General features: G+C 37.9%; 1 protein-coding gene across 3 annotated transcripts in view; it reads left to right on the forward strand.

Moving 5' to 3' along the window:
• DLGAP5 (DLG associated protein 5) overlaps positions 1 to 10,604 on the forward strand; it is a 42,323-nt gene extending 31,719 nt beyond the window's left edge. Inside the window, exons 14-19 of one of the 3 annotated variants that reach the window (XM_023231103.1) lie at positions 598 to 817; positions 4,143 to 4,332; positions 6,104 to 6,164; positions 6,804 to 7,050; positions 7,928 to 7,977; positions 10,268 to 10,604. In XM_023231103.1, the coding sequence (XP_023086871.1) occupies positions 598 to 817; positions 4,143 to 4,332; positions 6,104 to 6,164; positions 6,804 to 7,050; positions 7,928 to 7,977; positions 10,268 to 10,390 (891 nt within the window). In that variant the 3' untranslated portion in view covers positions 10,391 to 10,604. Of the gene's footprint in view, positions 1 to 597; positions 818 to 4,142; positions 4,333 to 6,103; positions 6,165 to 6,803; positions 7,051 to 7,927; positions 7,978 to 10,056 lie in introns of all 3 variants that reach the window. The other 2 variants (XM_023231094.2, XM_023231111.2) reach the window with 2 other exon arrangements.
• Positions 10,605 to 11,637: the final 1,033 nt, after the last annotated feature.

An 11,637-nucleotide genomic window follows, 5' to 3' on the forward strand; every position in this document is an offset into this window, starting at 1 on the left:
TGATTTTCTTAAAACTTACATGCAGGTAATTTTATAATCTAGCTATTGTTTAACTCCACTTTGCTTTCTTTCATTTCTGGCTTTGGAAACATCTCTCTAGCCCTTGCCTCATCCCATCTTTTAGTTTGATGAAAAGTGGTTTCAGCATAGGTGCTACTTCCTACAACCTTTCCTGATGTCTGAAGATTGGTTTAGGTGTCATCCTTATTTATTTTCTTTTAATGTTTTACTTTTTTTCTTTCTTTACTTTTTTTTTGTTTTTTTCTCTTTTTTTTTTTTGGAGGGGGGTGTCATGGTTATAATCTGAAGGATGCCCCTACATTTATTTCTAACGGGACATTTATCCTTCTTACTTTACTTCCCAAATCTTCCACTAAGCTGCAAACTCCTTGAGGGCAGCCACTCTGTCCTTTACCTTTTCACTCTTTTAGCACATACTAGGAACTTGATAAATACATGATGAATGTGAAATATTTTATGTATACTTTATTTTTAAAAATTAAATTTTTAAGTGATAATTTGTGTTTGTGTTTGTTGTGTGTTTTTCTTATAAGATGGTAATGGGCAGCTTTACTATATGTCAGTTTCTCTTTGCAGAAAAAAGTTGTCTCAGGTATAGCGAGTAAACCAAAACAGGATGATGCTGGAAGAATTGCAGCGAGAAATCGCCTAGCTGCCATAAAAAATGCAATGAGAGAGAGAATTAAGCAGGAAGAACATGCTGAAACAGCAGCCTCTGTGATACCAAAAGAAGTTGATAAAATAGTATTTGATGCTGGATTTTTCAGAGTTGAAAGTCCTATTAAATCATTCTCAGGTTAGTTGTTGTTTTTGTTTTTTGTTGTTGTTGTTGTTTTTTCCTGAGACTACTTAAGAGAAATATTTGGGATAGATGGGGGCTTGTGTAACGTGAAAAATAGTTTTTACCTTAAGAGACGTAAGTTTTTCTGTGAGTTTTAGAAAATAGACTATGCTCACTCACAAACACATGTAAATCACATTTTGATGGGTATGATCAGATTAGTTTAAGTGCGATATGTCTTCTAAGATTGCTTTTCTACTTTCTAAGTAATTTCATATCTGTAATGTAATTACCATGTAACCCTACAGTATATGAGAAAGGTCACAGGATCCCAAGAGGTAAGAGAAGTGACGGAAGCATGAAGAAGTAAAGTGATTTTCTTCAGGTCAGTTAGAAGTTTGGTTAGAGTTTAAAATGCAAAAGAAACTTGAGCATCCAGCTATCACACTTCTCTAGCTGTGCTTTAAAGTGAAGCTTATGTGCTGTGTGTGTTGGTTCATGCCTATAATCCCAGTACTTTGAGAGACCAAGGCAGGAGGATCATTTGAAGCTAAGAGTTTGAGACCAGTCTGGGCAATTTAGTGAGAGCCCCTCTCTACAAAAAAATAAAAAATTAACCGAGCCTCGCGGTACATGTCTGTAGTCCCACATACTCGGGAGGCGGGGGCAGGAGGATCACTTGAGCCCAGGAGTTCAAGATTACAGCGAGCTATGATTGTGCCCCTGCACTCTAGCCTCAGTGACAGAGCAAGACTCTATCTCTAAAAAATAAAAGGAAGTTTATGCAAAGTGGGTTTGGTTTTATTTGCATTTGTGTTTAAACTTTTGCTCAAATCTTTTTGAAAGGCAGTAAATGTACTAATTTTCTAATTTAAAAACATTCCAGTAAAAGCAGTTTTTAATACTTCGGGAAATACAGACTGTTTTTCTTGAATTGAATTTATGTCAATTGAAATTATTTACAAGCCATAGATGTCCACTAGGAAGTTTTTTCAAAATAAACCTAAATTGTTCTCTAATACCTGCTATCTGATATTTACAGTGATCCTCAAGTATATTATAACTTTCTTGTTGGTTTAGGTATCAAATCTGTTGGACTTTTGTTTGTTTCCTTAAGCAGCTATACTCCCTGGATACCCAGGAATCTCTCACCGCTGCTAATAACGTGGCCCCATTCTACTACTTGTCAAGGATCTTCGTGGTTTTTACAGCCATGAGCTCATCATTCTGTTCTTTCACATACTCAACTCAGTCCTTATAGATAGGGAGATTAAAGTTTATGGCAAAAATTGGTCTTTTAAAATTGTTACAGAACACATAATTTATATGAGGCTAATTACAAAACAGTAGTCCCTGAGGAAGCCCTTTTCATTCCATTTGCCAGTCCCTAGAAGCAACTACTTTCAGTTCTTACTGGAGTCTTTTGTTGTTTACCACCATCTCTCTTGACAAGATTTGATCTTTTTTGAAAACACATTTTTCTTCTGGTAGACTTTTTAATCTTTCTTTCATGTACTTACTGTTTTCTTCTACTTCCTGGAGATTTCCTCAATTTTCATGCTGACTATTATGTTTTTAATTCCCAAGAGCCCTTTCTTACTCTCCAAATGTTAATTTTATAGCATTCTGCACTTGTTTCATAAGTGCATTGTTTTATCTTTCCAAGGATGTTAATGATAGCTTTTATGTTTTCTTCATCCACTATAGACAGTGTTTGTTTCAGGGTACTTTCGTCTAGTTGTTTTTGGTTTCTGTCTCTTGTATTAGAGGCTTTCCTCAGGAATCCGGTGATCTCTCACTGCCTGCACATGGTTAAGAATAGGGCACTAAAAAGCTGACTGGAAACTCTCTGCACATGGGTAGGACCTTTACTGTGGGGGCCCTACTGTTAGCGGGGCCATTATGCTGGGAACCTACACATCACTGCATTTAAGACTTTTCTCATAGTCTACTCAGATTCCCCAGAGAAGATGCTTTCCATCTGCTTCCTGGAAGGTGTCATTCTGGCTGCCAGTCTTTCAGGAGCCATGTGGGGGAAGAAAGCTAAGTGTCTCAACATTATGTGTAAATATTCACTTATTTCCCTTATTTTCCATGCAGTACCCTGTCTCTCGACTGTATCTGGTATCCTCTAAACCAGAGACCCTTCTGTTTTTGGTGATGGGGGTGGGTAATGACAGTTGCTCTGCTGTGCAGAATGAGGAAAGGAATCTGAGCTCTCCTTGTTTAAACTGACTTTGAGCCATTCCTTCTGTGTTTAGCTCCATTTTCATCTCCACTTGCAGAGGTACTTAGAGCCACCAGTTCTTTTGAGAGGTTATGTGCTAGAAATTGGATTGATTCTCATTTTTCTTGATTGGTGGCTTAGAATTCGTTTTCTTGAGTCTAAGTCCCACTCAACAATCTACATTATAGCTTCCAAAATGTTGTTATTGTTGCTGTCTCTTTAGTTTCCTTTGTCCTTGTAGAGTTACTCTTTTTAAGGTTATCTCTGGCCAGGCACGGTGGCTCACGCCTGTAATCCCAGTACTTTGGGAGGCTGAGGCGGATGGATCACCTGAGGTCAGGAGTTCGAGATGAGCCTGACCAACATGGTGAAACCTCATCTCTACTAAAAATACAAAAAATTAGCCAGGCGTGGTGGCAGGTGCCTGTAATCCCAGCTACTCAGGAGGCTGAGACAGGAGAATCGCTTGAACCCAGGAGGTGGAGGTTGCAGTGAGCCAAGATCGTGCCATTGTACTCCAGCCTGGGGGACAAGAATGAAACTCTATCTCTAAAAAACAAAAAAACAACAAAAAAAAATTATCTCTGTTCAGGCCCGGCACAGTGGCTCACACCTATAATCCCAGCACTTTGGGAGTCCAAGGCAGGTGGATCACCTGAGGTCAGGAGTTCGAAACCAGCCTGGCCAACATGGCGAAACCTCATCTCTACTAAAAATACAGAAATTAGCCAGTCATGGTGGCATGCATCTGTAGTCCCAGCTACTGGGGAGACTGAGACAGGAGAATCACTTGAAGCTGGGAGGCAGAGATTGCAGTGAGCCGAGAGATCACACCACTGCACTCTAGCCTGTCCATCCAGGGTGACAGAGTGAGACTCTGTCTCAACAACAACAACAAAAAAATTATTTCTGTTCATGTAAAAGTAGTGGGATGTCAAAAGGAAGCGGCATCTGATACGCATTTCAATACTGTCTTTAACAGAAAGTCCCAGGCATTTGTCTTTAACAGACATTATTTGACAGGAAAAAGAGGCTGATAGGATTTTCAGTGTATTCCTAGTTATGAAAAGTAAAAGAACTATTTGTATTGAGGCAATTTCTCTCATCTTCTAGGAATTTCTGTCTCTTCTGAAGGCCCTTCTCAAAGACTTAGAACACCTAAGTCTGTCAGCAAAGCTGTATCTCAGAGTAGAAATGAGATGGGCCTTCTACGACAAACTACGTCACCAGAAAGTGCCGGTCCTCAGAATACTAAAAGTGAACATGTGAAGAAGACTTTGTTTTTGAATATTCCTGAAAGCAGGTATTTCTTTAACATGTTAATAAGAGTTTAACAGTTGCTGATATTAAATACCATTTCAGATTGTTAAGATGATAAAAGGTGCCAGACATATATTGTTAATAAATTTCATAATGACTCTGCAACATATAGGCAGTACTCCCTTTTTATAAATGAGAAAACTAAAGCTTAAGATTTCAGGATACTAAGTGGTCACATTTAGATGGGTAAATTCTGCGGCACTAAGAAGAAAAGCAATATGGTATCCTTTGGTGCTAAAGGTACTGCTCGACAGTTCTGAGCTGAGCAGAGCTCTGTGACTTACTAGCTATGCAACTTTGGGGCAAATAATTAATTCTCTTTAGCTTCACTTTCATCATCTACAAAGCAGCAATGCTAATGCCTCCCCAAGGTGGTTGAGAGATAGACACTTTTTACCAGCCTTTGTAGAAAGTACCTTGAGATTGTTGTCTTGACAGATGGCAGAGCATGTTGAAAGGGGAGTTAATGTGTACTGAACAATTATTATTGGCTAGATATTTTTCTAGGTTTTGTTTGTTTTTTGGAGGCTGCGTGTCACTCTGTTGCCTAGGCTGGAGTGCAGTGGTACAATCTCGGCTCGCTGCAACCTCCACCTCCCAGGTTCAAGTGATTCTCCTGCCTCAGCCTCCCAAGTAGCTGAGACTACAGGCACGTGTCACCACGCTCAGCTAATTTTTTGTATTTTTAGTAGAGACGGGGTTTCACCATGTTAGCCAGGATGGTCTCAGTCTCCTGACCTCATGATCCACCTACCACAGCCTCCCAGAGTGCTGGCATTATAGGCATGAGTCAAGGTGCCTGGCCAAGACAGGTCTTTCTAATAAGATACAAGCTAGTAACTTCAGGATTAGAATACCTTGTATTCTAACTCAATTATTGTCTAGCTGGAGTTAGCTACATTTACTTGTTAACAAGCAACAGACTTAAGAACATTGTAACTCCTGTTCTGCTTTTTGAACAATTAGTTCAGATAAAATTATAGAAATAGTATGATTGAAGGCAAGTTTCTTAGCAGGTACCTTTACTCCAGCTCACGGATTAACAAGTAACAAGTGGCCGGGCGCGGTGGCTCAAGCCTGTAATCCCAGCACTTTGGGAGGCCGAGACGGGTGGATCACGAGGTCAGGAGATCGAGACCATCCTGGTCTACACGGTGACACCCTGTCTCTACTAAAAATACAAAAAACTAGCCGGGCGAGATGGCGGGCGCCTGTAGTCCCAGCTACTCGGGAGGCTGAGGCAGGAGAATGGCGTAAACCCGGGAGGCGGAGCTTGTAGTGAGCTAAGATCCGGCCACTGCACTCCAGCCTGGGCAACAGAGCGAGACTCCGTCTCAAAAAAAAAAAAAAAAAAAAACAAGTAACAAGTAAATATAGCTAACTCCAGCTAGACAATAATTGAGTTGTTGCTTCTGTCTCCAGAAGTCACCTTCCTTTTGACTTTTCTTTAGTATATAGCTCTGGATTTGGCTGAGATTCAGAGTATTGCTGGTAGAGCCACCTGAGCCTGACTGACCACCATGGTAACAGACTTGTGAGCTTTCTGCAGAAGAATACATTTAGTTTGTAAGGCCATCCCACAGTAGCTGTAGTCCAAAACTAATCTATCTGGATCAGGCCTGATCTTGCGCCAGGCTCCATGTTTGATCCATTCCCTAAATTAATTGCCATCATAAAGGATGGACTCAAAACACAAGTGAAACAATAACAGTATGTTTAATTATGAGTGTAATGCTGTTTTTTTTCTTCTTTAGGAACAGCATAGTGGAAGATGCTCAGTGTCCTGGATTACCAGATTTAATTGAAGAAAACCATGTAAGTACAATTCCAGTGTGGTTCGACAGCCCCCAGTATGTCATATGTTTATATCATTATAGAAAGTAACTTCATAAACCATCCCCAGAATTTCCATTGGAAATCTAAATCAGTCATATAGAATGGTGGTTCTTGTTTCAGTGAAATTTGGGTCGTTTAAAACCGTAGTGTCATTTTGTATTCTTCAACTCATATCAGGATGAATATGGAACCAGTGAACTGGAGCAGGAATCAGCAAACTTTGGCCCCTATTTTTACAAATCATGTTTTATTGCAGTAACCACGTATTTGTTTATGTATTCTATCTGGCTGCTTTTGCAATACAGTGGTAGAGTTGAGTACTTATGACAGAGACCCTGTGGCTCACAAACCTAAAATATTTACTATTTGTTCCTTTACAGAATATGTTTGCCAGTCCCTGAGCTAGAGTATAGGTACTTGCTGAGAAACTTGCCTTCAATCATACTGTTTCTATATTATCTGAACTAATTGAAGAAGCAGGATAGTAGGATTTATAATGTTCTTAAGCCTGTGTCCAGGATGTCATCCTTCTGTTTTTCTTACATTTAATAGCAACAAGACTTTTAAAATTTGTTCCAAGTAATTGATAATTAAATTTAATGCCATTTTTACTTCTAGGATGTAAATAAGACAAACTTGAAGGTGGATTGTATACCCAGGGGGAGAATGAGTTTGCCTCTTCTTGCTGGTGGAGTAGCAGATGATATTAATACTAACAAAAAAGAAGGAATTTCAGATGTTGTGGAAGGAATGGAACTGAATTCTTCGATTACATCACAGGATGTTTTGATGAGTAGCCCTGAAAAAAATACAGCTTCACAAAATAGCATCTTAGAAGAAGGGGAAACTAAAATTTCTCAGTCAGGTGAGATATTTAAAATATATTTAAATGAGCCTTTATTAAAGAAATGAACTTGGATTAAGGTATAAATTATCCTATAAGGTCCATTTTACATTAGATCTAACTATTTAGGAGCCTTCACTGTTAGTGAAGACCATGAATTAGAAAAATTCCCTCAAGCTTTTTTTTTTTGAGACAAAGTCTCACTCTGTCGCCCAGACTGGAGTGCAGTCATGTGATCTTAGCTCACTGTAACCTCCACCTCCTCTGCCTCCTAGGTTGAAGCGATTCCCCTGCCTCAGCCTCCCCACGTGACACTGCACCTGGCTAATTTTTGTATTTTTAGTAGAGGCAGAGTTTCACCATATTCGTCAGGCTGGGCTTTTTTTCAGTTCTTCTTTTCAACACATATCCCCAAGTCTTTCTTCAAAATATCCTATTTTTCTTCCCTACTGCCTAGTTCTACCTATATTGTTGTGATGCTTCTGCAATAGGAAATGGCTCCTATATTTTTGTTATAATGTGTGTCAGTTCCACCTGCTATTTTCATCAGTTACTCTGTAGCTGATCTAACTGGGGCCTGTGGTAAAACAAAAGGTTATAACCTTGGCCAGACATTTAATGTCTTCCAGCTGTTCTTCGTCAGCATCTTCTGGGTACTTTTAATATTACAAGCATGAGATTTGTTTACAGAAGACTCCTTTTATACCAAAGTTAAGGATAAGAATTTAACCAAGAAATTTAACTACTTTCAAAAAGTATAGCATAAAATGGTCTATATTTCTGTCTTAGCATTTGATATGTGGAACTTTTCATATTTTTCAAGGTTTTATCCATTTCTAAGACCCTCGAATGTGAGAATATTCTTTAAAAAGTTAATTTTTTTTTGTTTGTTTTTCAGTACTATTTGATAATAAAAGTCTCACTACTGAATGCCACCTTCTTGATTCGGTAAGTTTTCCTGCTTAATTTGACAAGTCCCTTTATACTCTAGATTTGTTTTATAAAATGAATATTGCTTTTCTATTTGTGTACAAGGCTTAAAATGTATATCTTGTCATTGTTTTGCTTACTATTTTTCACAGAATGAAGAAAAAATTTGGTGTTTATATACTTTAACATATAGTATGTTTTAATATTAAACCCTGAAGATATGTTTCTCTATGTGGTTTTTCTATCAAATTTGCTCTGACAAACTGGATACTTCAGTGTCTGAATATATTTCTAGGTGATTCAAGAAAAATATAAGGCAGTTTCTGCCCTTCTGGGGAAATCATGTCTATCCCACCTTCAGTCGTCATTGGTTATTTATGTCCTGCTATTTTAGGTGACTACTTCCCTGCTTTTACTTCTGGTGACCTCTTGCCTCTAAATCTAGTTCAAATAGCCCTTTTGTGAAGCATTCTGTAAAAGCTCTTATCTCTCCCATGTTAATTTATATATAGGTACAGATGCACATAGGCATACAATGTTTACATTTCATCTCTTATTCAGGGTATAATATGAATGCATTCCAAAAATATAACTTCAGGAATCTAATTCCTTATTAACTGTAAATTCCACATTAAGTAGAGCTGTCCGATTCATACCTTTGATACTGGCACTATGGCACCAATTAAAAGTGCTCTCTTTCCTGCTGTTTGTATATAGCATTGGTTTCAGCCCCATCCCAGACATTTTTTGTTTTGTTTTGTTTTGTTTTGTTTTGTTGTTTGGAGACAGAGTTTCACTCTTCACCCAGGCTGGAGTGCAATGGCGTGATCTTGGCTCACTACAACCTCTGCCTCCTGGGTTCAAGCAATTCTTCTGCCTCAGCCTCCCGAGTAGCTGGGATTACAGGCGCCTGCTACCACGCCTGGCTAATTTTTGTATTTTTTCGTAGAGATGCGGGATTTCACCATGTTGGCCAGGCTTGTCTTGAACTCCTGACCTCAGGTGAGCCACCATGCCTGGCCGATATTTTTATTTCAAAGATCTGGAGTAGGGATTTGTCATTTTTTTTCTTCATCAGTGATTCTTATGGTTTACACCTCTGGTTTACAGCCTTACCCTGGAATTTTCCAGGACTAACTACTACAGTAGATCAGAAAATGGCCTTGGTTTTATTCTTCTTTAATCTCAGAATATAAGAAACTCATTCATAAAGCAAATATAGGATCAAACAACCACAGTTTTTGTTAACTTCATGAAACCTGGCAAATACTTAGCTTCCATAAGCCATGAATTCCTTAAAGACCCTTGTGTATCTTGGCTTTCATTCTTTTTCAAAGCTGCCTTTTTTTGTGGTCAGGCCCTGGGCTGTCCTGTGTCTCAGGAGCAGAATGAAATGTGTTACTGTGACCCACATACCATTCTTTCTTGGTTTTAGCCTTCTTTAATCATAAACTGAGACCTAGAGGATCAGGGCTTTTAGCGTAAGGCCAACTTATGTAAACCTGATTTAACCCTGTTCCCAGATCAAACTCTGAATGATTGATTCTGAGAATATATGTTGTTATAAATAAATCCAGAGATTACCAAATCATAATATTTCAATATATTAGTAATGTGATTAAAAGTACATCACAATTATGTTTTGTCATTGATAGATCTTAATACCTTATCATTTAGTCTGATTTTTTTCACTTCTGTAAATATTAGTATTTAGATGTCTATTTTAGACCCAAATTATTGCTTGCCCAAGTAGTATAATTTGAACTTGAAGCAGAGCTTGAGGGAGTAAAAAGATCCCAGCAGGATCACACAGTACTAAAAGGCCTATTAAGTGCTATTATATGGTTTAGGATTTATGGAATCTATGTAAGTGGCTTAAGATATGGCCTCAGTTTTATTCATTCTGCATACACTGGTTGAGTCCATTTACATATTATTCACATTTTTATACATATATTCTAAATATACCTTTCCAATTAAAAAATAAACTAATATACATTTGAAATAAGATCTGCTGGAAAGTAGCATAATCGTTGTTTATAATTTTATTGTTATATAGGGAAAATATTTACATGTTTCTTTTTGTTTGTTTTTGAGATGGGATCTTGCTATGTTGCTCGGGCTGGTCTTGAAGTCCTGGGTTCAAGTGATCCTACCACCTCAGCCTCCCGAGTAGCTGGGACTACAGGTGTGCACCACCGCACCCGGTTTATTTATGTTATTAATTAATTTACTATAGCAATGTTGAAGAATTACTTGGTGAAACTCATGATGGATACTTTACTGACTTTCTGGATTTGTTCTCCAGCCAGGTCTAAAGTGCAGTAATCCATTTACTCAGCTGGAGAGGAGACATCAAGAGCATGCCAGACACATTTCTTTTGGTGGTAACCTGATTACTTTTTCACCTCTACAACCAGGAGAATTTTGAATTTAAAAATAAATCCATTTTCCTTCACAGTATCAATGCTTATATATTCTTTAGACTATTGAAATTTTGGAGAAAATGTATTTGTGTTCACTTCTCTAGTATCATATAAAGTTTTAATACTCTGTTCATCAAAGTGTATTTTAGATATACTCTTAAGGGAAGTGGGGATATTTTGTACATTTTCAACACAGAATAAAAAATATACTGTGCCTTGCCTCTCTTGTTTAAAGGGAATAAGCTTAAGGCTAAGTATACTTAGCGCTTATAAACATTCTTTAGTTTAATTGAAATATTAACCTGTGACAGAAATATTTGCATCTTTTTACACTTTATTCTTAGTTTGAAATCCTAAATTTGTTGACGTTGAACAGCTTTGGGTATTACATTTTTCCATAGTATTCTGAGTTTCTTTAGATGAGCTTTCTGGATTCCGAAGTCAGTTTGACATGCTGCGGTTTCAAACAGTTCAATCATTAGAGGTACCCATTAAGTCCTTGCCTTTTTGTTTTCATTTTCCCATTGGCATGCCCAAGAGACATTGAGGAAATGCTTTTTACTTTTGAAAAAAATCGTATCAATCATATAACATATCAGTCACATGAACATTTAAAAGACTGGTACAAAGAAACCGAAGATTTACAGTTAATACAAAGCAATATGCGACACAACAATATTTTGCTCTCAAAAATAAAGCAGATCAGAATAAGACAATGTCAGTAAATGTGATCTTTAATAAGGTGTATCACTGAGTTGTTTAGAAAGCTTTCAACTGTTCATGGCCCTGGGCCATTAGAAAACCCTAGTTTATGTATATTTCTTTTTCCTACATGGCTTGTTTGAATTACCCAAACAAGGAATGAACTCAAACTGGCTTAACAGTAAGGAAATTTATTATTTCACAAGTTATCAAAGTGATTCCAGGTACTTTATAATCAATAGCTCAGTGATCACATCAAGGTCCAACTTTCTATTCCTAGTTGATTCTGTTATTCTTGATGTCGGCTTCTCCTCTACGGCTGGGTCTTTTTGGGGTCATAAGATGGCTGCTATTGGCAATTAGAGTTATGTCCTTCCCTTTGGCCCGATTAGACCAGATAATGCCACATCCCCATCTGCAGATCAGTAAGCCAGCAGGGGATTGACTTAAATGAATCAGAATTCCCTGTTGAATCTGGGATCACACCTGAATAAAACCTTGGCTCTTAGGAAACAAGGAATGGATATTGGGTAGGCAACCATCAGTGTCC

The sequence above is a fragment of the Piliocolobus tephrosceles genome, chromosome 6 (genome assembly GCF_002776525.5).
Source record: "Piliocolobus tephrosceles isolate RC106 chromosome 6, ASM277652v3, whole genome shotgun sequence".
Classification (NCBI taxonomy): domain Eukaryota; kingdom Metazoa; phylum Chordata; class Mammalia; order Primates; family Cercopithecidae; genus Piliocolobus; species Piliocolobus tephrosceles.